Genomic DNA, 13,944 nt, shown 5'->3' with positions numbered 1-13,944 from the left:
CTTACTCATATTCATACATTAATACATTAATATGAGGCAGTAATGTTTATTCTTACTCACATTAATACATTAATATGAGGCAGTAATGTTTATTCTTACTCATATTCATATCTAACACATTAATATGAGGCAGTAATGTTTATTCTTACTCATATTCATACATTAATACATTAATATGAGGCCCTGACACATCAGCTTCTTTCTCTGTCGTGAGAATCGACTGCCGTGTTTAACGCAACATGTTGACGAGACTTCATCCTGTGAGCACACAAAACAAACACACAACAGGAAGTGACATCACTTTTGAAGTGTGAGCACACAAAACAAACACACAACAGGAAGTGACATCACTTCTAAAAGCAACAAGAAGAGTTACCAGTTCAACCAGTAAACGTTTAATTTATTTTGAAGTAATCCTGTCATTTCTTGTCTTTTTAGCTTGAAGTTATGATCCTTGTGCGAACAAATTAACGTCCACGTTAACTCCCAATCAAGAAGTTTCTTCTATTGAAACTGTATTTACTGGATGATGGACGTTGATGAACCTCCTTGTTTCTGAAAGATGGACCTGGTGACGAGGACTGGATTCTAGATCACAAGAGATGAGACGCCTCCGGTCCAAAGTTATCTCTCTTTAATAGCCTCTATTGAGTAAATGACCATTAAAATCGAGTTTTAAAACCAACACATAAATATCAATAGAGCATATCGTGGGCTGGCTTCCTACCACTGAATCTCTTTCCCAGAGACAACACTATCGATCGTCCTGTAAAGAGAACGCTCGGCTGCACAGCAGGAGCTGCACACGGTCTCTCTCCCACAAGTCAGCTGCTAATTGCTCGACCGCGACGATAAAACAACGACTGACCAGAGACGACGACTCATCGCAGGATTTTCTCTCCTCGGAAACACGTGTTTCTCTGGAGAGGCTGCAGCGCATTGTGAATAATATTCTGCACAGAACAACCAACACGGCGTGTCTTTGTTTGTGTGTCTGCCCTCACCTTGTCAGGTGTGATGTCGCTGCAGCTCTCTCCCGGAGGAGATTCAGAGGACGAACATTAGTGTTATTAGGACTGCATTTAAATGCATTGAGTTTGCCTGGACAAACACGCTGGGTCACTTTTCCAGCTTCCTCACCTCATCTATTGTGCCCTGGTCAACCATATTTGTCCATATTTGGCTGAGGAGCAGCAAATGCAAAGTGTTCAGCAGAGTAAGGCTCATTAACGGGAGGAGAGTGAGTGAATGCAGGTCACAAGCGTTTACTTCCTCGAAATGATTTCCTGTGCAACTTTTGGCGGAGGGCTGAAGGAACCGTCGCCAATTATTGAATCTTAAGCACAGATACAGGGTTCCATATTTGTTGACAAAAAATATATTTGAATTTCAGAAAGGTGAGAAAGGGCAGGAAGCAATCTGAACAGAAATACTTTCTATTCAAAGAAGCCAGGACGAATCCATCGCTCATGCACAGATAAGAGGAAAGAAAGAAAGCACGACAGGATGTGTTCCTCTTGAACTCCGTGAATAAGCGCTGAAGTGACAAAATAAAGTTAACAAAACAACACAAAAACAGTTCGCTCATGTTCAGATGCTGGTGATTATGTATTGCTTATGACACATGAACAAAAATGCTTTCTAACTGCAAACTGGGCCATTTGTTTCCCAGAAGCTTTAAGCTATGTTTTCCTCTCGTTCATATTCTTTCATGGACACCAACTCTAAAGCGACATTAAGGTAGAGAACACCCTGCGATGGGATGGAAGCAGACCAGTAGAGCGAGCCATTGGCTCACAATACTGTCTTAGCAAGTACCAACACACCGCTTTGTCTCCTTACTCTTGACCTGTGAGGCCCCTTTCTCTGAAACCGTGTCATTTTGAAGGAAACATGTGAACGCAGAGGGATGGAGCGTTGCCACGACACAGTCTGTCCACCAGGAGGTCTTATGTTTTCATTTAATACTGTGAAATACTGAAATACCGTGTGCAACCTTTCAGTTGCACACAGTGCACACAGTGCAACTGAAAGGTTCACCTGCACATCAGCATTGAGACCATTTCCTCCCCTCTACAAGGAAGCAATAACTCAAGACGCATCTGTTTCCTGTGGCCCGACAGTAGCAGCAGCTAATCTTCCTGGCCGTCTGCGCCGTGGATCTATTATTTCTGATGGCAAAACAATCAGACTTTATGGCCCAGCACCACATCTCCTGGAATGGAGGCCGCACGTATTTTAATATTTCAGGAATTGGCTCCACAATGCGCTGCCTCCGGCTCTCCCGCTGCATGCTCAATAGGGATGTAAATGCTGCTACGATAATGGCAATAACGAGGTTCATTGGAGCCAGTGATAAACTATGAATTGAATGGGTGACCCGGGGGCAGTGCTGCTCGTCCCCGTGGCTCACTGCAAAAGAAAGACCCGCTTCATCAAGATGGAGCCAGTGTGAAAGAATGACCAAGGTCTCCAGATTAAAAACACAATAGATGGAGCAGCTTCACAACCCTTTATGGCCAGTATGCATTTAGGGCTGTTTCCCCTCCAGTTCATGTTCAAAGATTGATAGAACAACATGTAAGAATATCCAGTTTAGCTTCAAGACAATGCTGGAAAATCACTGAAGAGTTTTTTTTTCCATCTGGAATGAAAGACCTTCATGTTCGCACTGCTGCAGAGTGTGTTCTCTCTCATTCTGACCCTTTGACCTCCAGCTCTGCTCACATGCACACAATGCATGTGAGCATGTGAGCTTCCATCGAGCTTCTCTTGCGCCGCGTGGCCGGCTCCTCCACATGGATGATGTTGTTCAGCCGTAGAATCTGAATCATTTAACAGCTGCTGCTGGTTCATCTGGTTTAGTTTGTGTCAGATTTGTTTTAAAACCATGTTTTGACTTCTGATTTTCTTAGTAAACATAAGGAAGCACTAATCGGATGTTTGATTCATGCCAGTGCACATTGTTCAGTAAAGGAAACAGCTGATGAACAGAAACAGGTAACACCAAACAACCTTTCAACTATGCAGCTATATTTCTGCAGTGTGTGTCTTGATTCTGTGAACAACAAACACTAATCATGTTGCCATAAGTAGATTAAGGTGTTTACACTCCATAGTCTGTGCCACAGTATTATCATAATGGCTTCAGACTGCAAGTACACTTTCAGTCTCCACAATGCTCAATGCTTATTGTTTTCTCCTTCTCCTATTAGCTCCTATTAAATGCTTTGCATACACTCCATTAGGCTCCAACACGACATGCATCTTGCAAAGTTTGAGTAAAGTTGCGTCTTTTAAAAGGTTTCTGTAATTGTGACGGTGCACAATCACACTGCGATTGCAACACACGCCAAAGTGAGTCCAATTAGGTTGCTTCCTTTGTTATTCACACGTTGCCAGAAGTTTCAAAGTTTCCGTCTGGTCATTAAAGTACCTCCCCTAATGAGGTAGAACAGTGCGGCCGCTAGACAGGAGGGAAAACTGGTTAATAGCTTCCATTACAGACTCGGTTAGCTCACTCCATTATCCATGCAAACTCCATCCCACCCTACACCGTTTATTCAAAAACAAGGACAGGACGACAATGCAAAGCCAGTGCAGGAACATTGATCTTACCCCGCTGGCATCTCCGCTCTTTGACAACCAGCGCAGAGGCAATTCCTCTTCCAGCCATCACAGTACGGCCGCGATGTTCAGGTGATCAGCAACATTTCCATTTGTCAGAGTTTCAGTGGCTCTCCACCTCCACACGCGCTGCTGTTGATGATGCAACGCGTCTCTGCAATGCTGCATGAACCGCTAAACTACAATGCATTAAGAGCTGGAGGTGTTCATGCCCAGTGCTAATGCTAATGCTCAGAGCTAATGCTCATGCTCAGTGCTAATGTTCAGTGTTCATCTTCAGTGTTCATGCTCAGTGTTCCTGTTCATGCTCAGTGCTTATGCTCATGCTCAGTGTTTATGTTCATGCTCAGTGTTCATGCTCAGTGCTAATGCTCATGCTCATTGTTTATGTTCATGCTCAGTGTTCATGCTCAGTGCTAATGCTCATTGTTTATGTTCATGCTCAGTGTTCATGCTCAGTGCTAATGCTCATGCTCATTGTTTATGTTCATGCTCAGTGTTCATGCTCAGTGCTAATGCTCATGCGCAGTGTTTATGTTCATGCTCAGTGTTCATGCTCAGTGCTAATGCTCATGCTCAGTGTTTATGTTCATGCTCAGTGTTCATGCTCAGTGCTAATGCTCATGCTCAGTGCTAATGCTCATGCTCAGTGTTTATGTTCATGCTCAGTGTTCATGCTCAGTGCTAATGCTCATGCTCAGTGCTAATGCTCATGCTCAGTGTTTATGTTCATGCTCAGTGTTCATGCTCAGTGTTCATGCTCAGTGCTAATGCTCATGCTCAGTGTTCATGCTCAGAGCTCAGTGGTGTTTTCTAGGAGGGACAGCGTGGTCAACATGCAACACAACAGCGTGGTCAACATGCAACACAACAGCGTGGTCAACATGCAACACAACAGCGTGGTCAACATGCAACACAACAGCGTGGTCAACATGCAACACAACAGCGTGGTCAACATGCAACACAACAGCGGGTTGTACAGCACACAAAGCAGGACACACAGCATTATGTTGTGGAGCCAGTTAACACTGTTGGCTGTTTGTTTTGGCCAGAATTGGACTTCTGTGCAGAATTAAACACAATGTAATTTGTACATTGAAAATCTCCCTCAGGCCTCGGGGACGCCGGTAGAATATTTTAAATTTGTGATAAAAGTCAGAGCAAGCAGCTCTCTGCATGAAGCGTTTCATCACCAGATCAACATTAACTTATTTCCACTCCCAGAGCTGGGAACCTTTGAACAAAACCCCGGATTTAGTTTGGACTGTGAGGTCTTGTGCATAACAAGTTACACACCGGACCGACAGCATTAGCTCGTCTATCCTCCTCCATTGCAAGTCACTGAATATTCATATTGAAGCATGCATTTCCATTTAGAAGATGTTTGGGCCCATTACAGGCCGCAGAGATGCCGGAAATATCACATTGCGTTTTACTCATTCTGCATTCATTATTAAACTGTGTCCTCTGCACTCTTTTCTTGTGGGACTTTCTTTCCTCTCCAGCCTTTGTGCTGAGCTGTGCCTTCCCCAACGAGCCCGCGAGTGGAGAAGCCTCCGTGACGCACCTGCACCCCGGTGGAGAAGCCTACTTCAGCTGTTTCACCGGCTACAAGCTGCAAGGCCCCAAAATGCTCACCTGTCGCAACGCAACCACGCCTTACTGGAGTGGGAAGGAGCCGCGATGTGTGGGTAAGACACTCAGTGAGGAAGCCCCTCTCTTTGGAAATACATTCATCCGAATGTTTGCTTTCCCTGTTTTGATGAATCCGACAGAATCGGTTTCTACAATTAAAACATGCAGATGAGAGAACAACGTGAGGTGTTTTGTGATAGTCAGCAGCTCCTCTGCTTAGCGTCCTCTCAGGTGATTAATGAAAGCCTCCACTATAGGTCGCCTCCTATCGCCTCCATTAGTGACACTCCCAGACCAAATGAGTGTGTTTGCATGTGATTAGCGGCGCGGGGAGCTATTCTTTGGAGACGGGGCAGAAACAAGGCCGTTGGACCGGCTGCCTTAATTAGAGCCGTCCTTCTCCTGCTGGTGAGCGCTCTGCAGCTGCTCTGGACCGATAGTGTTACAGCTGCTGCGGTGTCTTTCTTTACACGTCCGTCACACACAGACACACACTCTGAGCCCAGGTGAGTGTAGTCCGGCCTCAATCCCCTGGATATTGATGCAATCTGCGCTCAGACAGGACTTTACTCCAACCCTCCTGCATAGTTGGTGTCATTCTCCTGCTCATACTCTTTGTCTCCTTCCTCTTTCCTCTCGCTGTGTCCTCGTGCAGCATCCTGTGGCGGGATGATAAAAAACGCCACCTATGGCCGTATCGTCTCTCCCGGTTTCCCTGGCAACTACAGCAACAACCTGACGTGCCACTGGGTGCTGGAGGCCCCTGAAGGCCACCGGCTCCACGTCCACTTTGAGAAGGTGGCTCTGGCCGAGGACGATGACAGGTGGTGTATGCACACTGCGAACCGTACAGTCGTGTGACGCCGTGTGTGTCTCCAGGTAGCGGCACCGAGCTTCACACAGTTTGCCTGGATAGAAGCTATAAATATCCAAAATCTTTAGGGAACGCCAGATGAATTCTAAGGGACCTTTTATCATTATAATCCGTTAACAGTGTTCTATCAAGCGAATGAATTGGAGGGACTGCAGAGGGTAGCGAGTGCTAGGAAACAGCTATTGCATTACATTTTCCTCCAGCGCCTACTGATCCACACGGCTGTGGTCACACATGGCCATTCACCTCATTACCGAGTGCTGGAGAATGTTATCACAAAGTTATTACAGCCACAGCTGGAACAGCGAGCAGCTATCGGATAGCTTGGAACTTCTCTTTTAATGCTTCTCTTACCTTTCAAGGCTCACTTACGTCTACTTTAAACCCTGTGTGTGTGTGTGTGTGTGTTTTCTCTTAGGCTGCTGATTAAGAATGGCAACAACATCGACTCTCCCCCCGTGTACGACTCCTACGAGGTGGAGTATTTGCCCAATGAGGGCGTGCTCAGCACTGGACGTTACTTGTTCATAGAGTTCACCACGGACGGGACCGTCACCTCCACCGGCGCTGCCGTCAGATACGAAGGTTCGATCTGGCAGCTCGCAGTTTCCTAACAGCAGTCAGCTCCTTGTTTCGAAGGGGCTAATGTGTGTGTGTGTGTGTGTGTGTGTGTGTGTGCGTGTGTGCGTGTGTGCGTGTGTGCGTGCGTGCGTGCGTGCGTGCGTGCGTGCGTGCGTGCGTGTGTGTGCTTTGTCTGCAGCTTTTGCAAAAGGCATGTGCTATGAGCCCTTCGTGAAGTACGGTAACTTCAGCGGCAGCGACTCCTCCTACGGCCTGGGCGCCGTGGTGGAGTTCTCCTGCGACCCCGGCTACACGCTGGAGCAGGGCTCCGTGGTGATCGAGTGTGTGGACGCACAAAACCCACAGTGGAATGAGACCGAGCCGGCTTGTAGGGGTGAGGCAGACTCCATCCGCTGGAGTAATTGTGCGATGTGAATCTTTTCATAAATAATGTGCTTCCTCTGCAGCAGAGTTTAAGAAGTGACCTGAGGACCTTTCCCTTGTCTGCTTGATCATTGCAGGAGCTCGGGAAGTCTTTTTATCCAAATATTAAAAAGACCACTGGCAGTTAACCTCGCCTTCCTAAGCTGCTTTCCTCTGATCCGCGATACATTTCCTCATAAAATTGTACCATTGATTTACTTTGATATGTGTGCTTGCAGGGCAGACTGTGGAAGTGCTTAAGATTAAAAAATGCATACAATAGTTGGCCTAAGATGAACACTGCACCATGTTAGCTCTCTCTCTCTCTCTCTCTCTCTCTCTCTCCCCCCCCGCCCCCCCTCCCCCCCCCACACACACACACACACTGACCTTACTCTCGCTCTTTGTTGCCTTCATGGTCCTTCTGCCACACGGGGAAATTGAAAAGCTCTTCTGTAAAGCTAGAAATGAGGAGATGTGATTTCTGCTGGTTCGGGTCATGCGGCGCTTTCACGAGGAGACGTGTGTGTGCTCACGTTTCAGATGCACCGCGTTGAGCATGACGACCACGGTCCTTTTGTAGAAGTTCACGTATGACCTTCACCGTGTTACTGGCACGCCACAAACGGCAATATTTCATGTTTAGTTCGTTTGATTGCGACCAACACTTTCTGTGTCTTCACATCCGTGACCATGCAGGCGTGTGTCGTCCGTGTCAATCTGAAGTGCTTTGTGCGTTGCAGCTGTGTGCAGCGGGGAGATCACCGACTCGGCCGGCGTGGTGCTGTCTCCCAACTGGCCCGAGGCCTACGACAAGGGGCAGGACTGCATCTGGGGCGTCCACGTGGAAGAGGACAAGAGGATCATGCTTGACATCCAAGTGTAAGAGACTCAGGTGCAGGGAACCACACAGGGAGGTCAGAGAGGTCAGGCTGCTCCCCAGAGGTCAAACGCACTATGAACCCCTCATCTATTCTCTCACTCACACAGACACACAACACGCACAAAGTGTTTCTGTGGTTGCAGTCACTAATTAGATTTTTTTTCCTTCATCCGCTACATTAAGAATTCTGTGTTGCTTCCAGCTCTCTCTGACCAGATTAGCCAGTAAGCCTCCCTGCTCCCACTTCCCTGGTGTGTGTCTCACAGTTGGCTTTGAAATGAATATGCTCTGGCAGTGAACTACTCTGAGCCACTTACACACTGCAGCCTCCCCAACTGCAATTCAACACATGCACGCAGACGTTGAATTGGACACGTGCACACTCGCTTCCTCACTCTGTGTGGACATGCGCGCCCCGTCCAATACACGTTTAATTAGGTGTAAAATCATCACATTCTTACACTAAAGGAAATGTTTTCACACACAAAAAAAAACATCCAAGTGTGAGCATGAGAATCTGGAATATTTGTCTTTGTCTTATATCATATGCATTCATTTCCACAAACACGCATCCTGTAGGAAGCACGAGAGCGACAACATGATTTGTGCGTCGTTGCCTGGAGCACTTGCATACTAAAGGGTGCAGAGAGGTCAAGGAGAGGGAACTCTTCCACCGACACATGTTGCTCATCGTGGTTTCAATGCATACAAACATTTGGCTTTGCATATGAACAATTAATGAATTATTTTTCTGAACATGGGACCTGGACGCAGTGCAAGAGGTAGAGCACCCAGAAAACTATTTCATGATGAAAATATGATACACATATTGTGTTTGTGGACAAGAGCAACGTGTGTTTTTAATGAGATACCATTTTTAAATATGCGAGTCAGGGGCAAAATCTGCAGACCTGCACCAGATGGAGCAACACTGCTTTTGGGGGATGGAATAATATTTGAAGTATTCTACAAACCTTTGATGAAACAAGTACTTCCTGTTCGCTGCAGCTTCTGCCAGAGTGCACGGTCATCCTGCACAACCATTGTGCTTCCATGTAGCTTCCATGCTAGGGGCTCGGGTTATTTCACTGGAAACATGAGGAAACGCGATGACAGTCACATAACTTTGTATTGCATGCCGACATTCAGTCAGAGTTACCAGAGGAAGTGTGGATGTGTTTGCTGCCGCGCGCTTACAATCCACATAATGCCACAAACATTATCGCTGGGCTTTCAGGAACAGAGATATGAGCCGTCACTCCGATGTGACACAGATCATCAGAGGATGCCACTGATACACAAGAAAACACCACACGGGGCCACGTGACCGGCCTGCCTGGTCTCCAGTTGGAGATGAAGACTCGTGATTAATGTCTGGAAGTCAAGCGGTGCATCTCGGGTTAAGGAGGTCGGAGGGGATTCCCCACCGCAGAAGTGACCAGTTTGATTTGACGCGAACTGATTTTCATTCAGAGATCTCTTGCAGGAAGCGCTTCAGTTCATCTGAAGGTGGCTCCCGCTCGGCAGAAGACCCCACAGCCGTCTGATCCTCGCAGACCTTCCCATTACCCTCATGTCCGATCCGCCCGTCTTGAGACGAGCGTCGTCCTTAAAAGACGAGGTCAACGATGTGTGTTGTGTGCATGCGCTGTGTGTGTGTGTGTGTGTGTGTGTGAGTGACGAAAGGCTCTTGTGGATGAGAGCTGTCTCATTATGGAGGGTGGCCACACACTTTTCCACATTAATGAGAATGTTTTCTCTATTATCATTCATCGCCGTGCCTGTGCTGGCAATTACAGCGGAGCAGTGTGCATAATGAGGACTGATTAATTAATTTAGGCCAAACAGGAGGGCTGGCTCTTTGCTAATTACCACGGAGCACGGCTCGAGCAAGAGCCGGAGACAAGAGGTTACGGCTGATATCCCACCTGTAGAACACAACAAGGCAAAAGGATTTTGTGATGCAGAGGACATTGTTTTGAGAAGTGTTACACGTTTCAACACGGTGAGTGGAGTCTGTTTTACAGCGTAATGTTTTTGTCAGTTTACTGCAGGATCAGAGAGATGCTAATGAGACGCTGGGTGTGCAGAGCCCTCTTGTGGGGATTCTGAGCATCACATGCCGATTGCAAGTATACTTCTGCCTCGATAATAATGTTGATTTTCATTTTGAAACGTTTTTTTTTCACTGAGCAGAACAAATCAAATGTCAAATACGTGTAGGAAAAGATGTAGAAAACCATTTCCGTTCTGTTCAGAGTTACTGGATGTGTGGGTCAGTGAAGGCGACTGGACGCCTGCAGGCTTCTGCAGAACACAGCTGCCATCCCCTCGTCTGCAGAGAAGAGCTGCTGCCACTGGCACGCCAGAGCTTTCAGAAACTCTCCAAAGAAAAAGTCCTTTTTCAAAACAGACACCTGGAACTTTGTGAACAGCCGAGTCACGTCGATGACGGAGACCTTTCATGGAGAGGACAACTCTAACGCAGGCCGTGCCGTAAATAGGCTTTGTGTGAGCACTGACCACGCTACGAGTCTTCACTCACCTTGACGTCACTCTGACGTGAGCGTTGTCGTTTAGGATCCGTCCAATCACAGACGAGGACAAGACGCAAGTTGGCTGGTGATTTTGTATTCAGCTTAATGATGAGCACATGTGTCTTTTTTCTCAACATGAAGCAGTGAAGTGATAAATAACAATAATAATACATTTTATTTGTAAGGCACTCTTCATCTGAGAATCTCAGAGTGCCGCATAGTTCAAATCAAAGATGTTTTTATTAAAGTTGTTGTTGAGATATTGATGTCTTTGAATACAACAATAAAGTAATGCAGCGATCGAAATTGCAGTTCCCTGAAGGTAATCTGATCAAAATTATTGTTGCTTTAAAATGGAAGGCAAATGTGAACTTTGGATGAAAGTCTGGACAGGTAGTTTGCAACAGAGCATGACTACTTCCTGTCTGGAGAGGAAACCGTCAGAGGAGCGGGCGGGATGGCAGCGGCTGCCAGCTTGTCGTCATCGTCACAGTTTAAGTCTGGACTGAAGGCACCTTGGCTTTCGTTTGTCTTGTCAGCAGGACTTTGGAAAGCAACTCAAGCAGACAATTCACAGCAACATCGACGTCAGCGCGCTCTGTTCACAGAGCGCGTTACTGGAAACGACGACTGCCGCTGAAACAGAAGGAATACCAGCAGCAATGCTGTTGCACTCTATCACCATACCGGATTACTGAAACGCACTCATTTGTTGTGAATGACAATACACACACGTGAGAGCCAAAGTAGAAAGCATCAGAGTAAACGTAGAGATGGAATAGAGGTTACAACTCTGTAAAGCTGGACAGCAGGTGCTGTGATGCGTGTTGGATGAGATGCAGACCAATCACACAGTTTGAGATTTGCCAACTGACAGTTCCACATGGCTCCTTCCATAGCAGCATATTCTAAATGCAGGGACACCTTCGGGAGATACGGGGAAGAGGCTGTAATGATAAGGTGGAGAGCCTGGCTGACATGAGCAGCAGACGAAGAGCTGAATACAAGTGAAGTGTGAGATGTGGAGATGCAAAAAGACGATCTGGCGGTGGTCTGCGGACACGCTTGTTGTTTTTTATCTCCACTCTTGATATTTCCATGCAGTCTCTCAGTGAGTCCGCTGCATATGTGAAACATATGTTCCAAACATACAGAATGGAGCAGTGTGAAACAGCATCAGTCTATTCTTTAGATTGGGTTTTTTTGTGCACACATGCGTCATTTTTAAATGCATATTTCTAAATACACAAAACTCATGGCGGTATGGAAATGGAGGCATTGTCATTCCTGTCACTTCACCTCAGCCGCTGCCGGTTGGAGAGCACGGAGGTGTAAATTGTCCTCGTCGCTGTCCAACTAACCAGGAGGAGCAGCTTGTCACTCAGCACCTCGTTCATGCAGCTGGCATGAAGTCTGTCAGCAGAAGCTGCAATACACGTTTGGCTTTTTCCTTTCAGCACCAGCACACAGTGGCATCAGCATTCTGGGTGTGATTTTGAGTCATATTTGCCTTCAGGGTCTTGCGATGCTCAACCAGAGGACGATGAAGATGGACTTTGTGGGTGTAGTTGTATGACTTAACGCAGAGAGTCCACATTCATTCAGGATTGGTTGGTCGCCCGGGTGAACGGAGCTGCAGTGGGTGTGTTGTGTTTGTTTCTACTCAGTGATGTCGAGCGCCTGCGGGGGAGGATGAGAAGAAGCGAGTGAGGAGAGGTAAACACACTCGGGTCATTTGTTTCATTCTATCATAAAACCCTGTCAATCACAGAGGAAGCAGGTCTGCCGTCACGAGTCGTACGGAGCGACGCGGGTTGAGTCTGGTGCTCGTTGCCTCGTCTCGTGGGTTCTCGTGCTGAGAAAGAGCCTCAAGCTCAGCTCAAGCTTTTCATTTTGTCTGTGCGACAAAGTGTCAGCACAAGAAAAACCAGCTGATGTATGAGGTGAGCTTATTGTTGATAACAATGAGTCTTATTCATACAACACGTATCAAAACAAGCAGCACGTGAAAATAACAAAGGACGCAGACACACGCACGTTTCTGTATGAATATATATTTAATGAATGAATCTCAACGAGGTCTGTAAACTACAAACAGATCTCACAGGAAGTCGCTGTGACTATGTTGCGTAATCAGTCGACAACCACTTCCTGGTGGCCCACGTGGCCACCAATCACTGACAGCTGGTCCAACATCTCCAAACCTGCTGGATGTTCTTTACTCAAGCAGTGAACCACTTCACCAATTATTGAACAGCTGCATACTGCTAATGCTAATGCTGCTGCTGTTAATGCTGCTGCTAATGCTGCTACAGCTAATGATAATGCTGCTAATGCTGCCTCTATGCTGCTGCTAATGCTGCTCCAAATGCTAATGCTGCTGCTGCTAATGCTACTGCAAATGCTGCTTCAAATGCTAATGCTGCCTCTAATGTTGCTGCTAATGTTAATGATAATGCTGCTGCTAAAGCTGTTGCTGTTAATGCTGCTGCTAATGCTGCTAATGCTGCCTCTATGCTGCTGCTAATGCTGCTCCAAATGCTAATGCTGCTGCTTATGCCGCTGCTAATGCTGCTGCTAATGCTGCTGCAAATGCTGCTTCAAATGCTAATGCTGCCTCTAATGTTGCTTCTAATGCTGTTGCTGCTAATGTTAATGATAATGCTGCTGCTAAAGCTGTTGCTGTTAATGCTGCTGCTAATGATAATGCTGCTGCTAATGCTGTTGCTGCTAATGTTAATGATAATGCTGCTGCTAATGTTAATGATAATGCCGCTGCTAATGCTGCCTCTAATACTGCTGCTAATGCTGCTGCTAATGCTGCCTCTAATGCTGTTGCTAATGCTGCTGCTGCTCATGTTAATCATAATGCTGCTGCTAATGCTGTTGCTAATGATGCTGCTGTTAATGCTGCTGCTGCTAATGTTAATCATAATGCTGCTGCTAATGCTGCTGCTGCTGTTGCTGCTAATTTTAATGATAATGATGCTGCTAATGCTGCCTGTAATGCTGCTGCTAATGCTGCTGCTGTTGATGCTGCTGCTGCTGCTAATGTTAATCATAATGCTGCTGCTAATGCTGCCTCTCATGCTAACGCTGCTGCTGCTTTCCTTTTGTAGTGTACATTCATATTGTACATTGATTTAAAGGATGTTTACCACAACTGTGTAATACTGTTCGTGTTAGTATTGTTGTATTCTGCTGCAATGCATACATTTAAATGCAAATGTGCGCATTGTGTGCATGTTTTCTGTCTCCTGATTGTTACACTGGTTGTGTTCCTAGAGGATGTTTGACGGCTGTTCAAACTCGTTCTCTTTTGTTTCACCTGCACGTCTCTGTGGCTCTCAGCTGCTGTGTGATGATGTTCTGCAATCTGAGAATAGCAGAGTGTCTAAACCACA

General features: G+C 46.5%; 1 protein-coding gene across 5 annotated transcripts in view; it reads left to right on the top strand.

The window, feature by feature from the left end:
- LOC137802403 (seizure protein 6 homolog) overlaps positions 1–13,944 on the top strand; it is a 92,319-nt gene that overhangs the window by 70,815 nt on the left and 7,560 nt on the right. For all 5 annotated transcript variants that reach the window (XM_068600229.1, XM_068600228.1, XM_068600227.1 and 2 more), the window contains exons 5-9: positions 5,133–5,318; positions 5,918–6,086; positions 6,555–6,721; positions 6,897–7,091; positions 7,864–8,002. In XM_068600229.1, the coding sequence (XP_068456330.1) occupies positions 5,133–5,318; positions 5,918–6,086; positions 6,555–6,721; positions 6,897–7,091; positions 7,864–8,002 (856 nt within the window). The remainder of the gene's footprint in view (positions 1–5,132; positions 5,319–5,917; positions 6,087–6,554; positions 6,722–6,896; positions 7,092–7,863; positions 8,003–13,944) is intronic.

The sequence above is a fragment of the Clinocottus analis genome, unplaced genomic scaffold (genome assembly GCF_023055335.1).
Source record: "Clinocottus analis isolate CAN_PGR_092001 unplaced genomic scaffold, fCliAna1.0.p SCAF_5, whole genome shotgun sequence".
NCBI lineage: Eukaryota > Metazoa > Chordata > Actinopteri > Perciformes > Cottidae > Clinocottus > Clinocottus analis.
The sequence above is the reverse complement of the archived record's forward strand: the minus strand, read 5'-3'. Positions and strand labels throughout refer to the sequence as shown.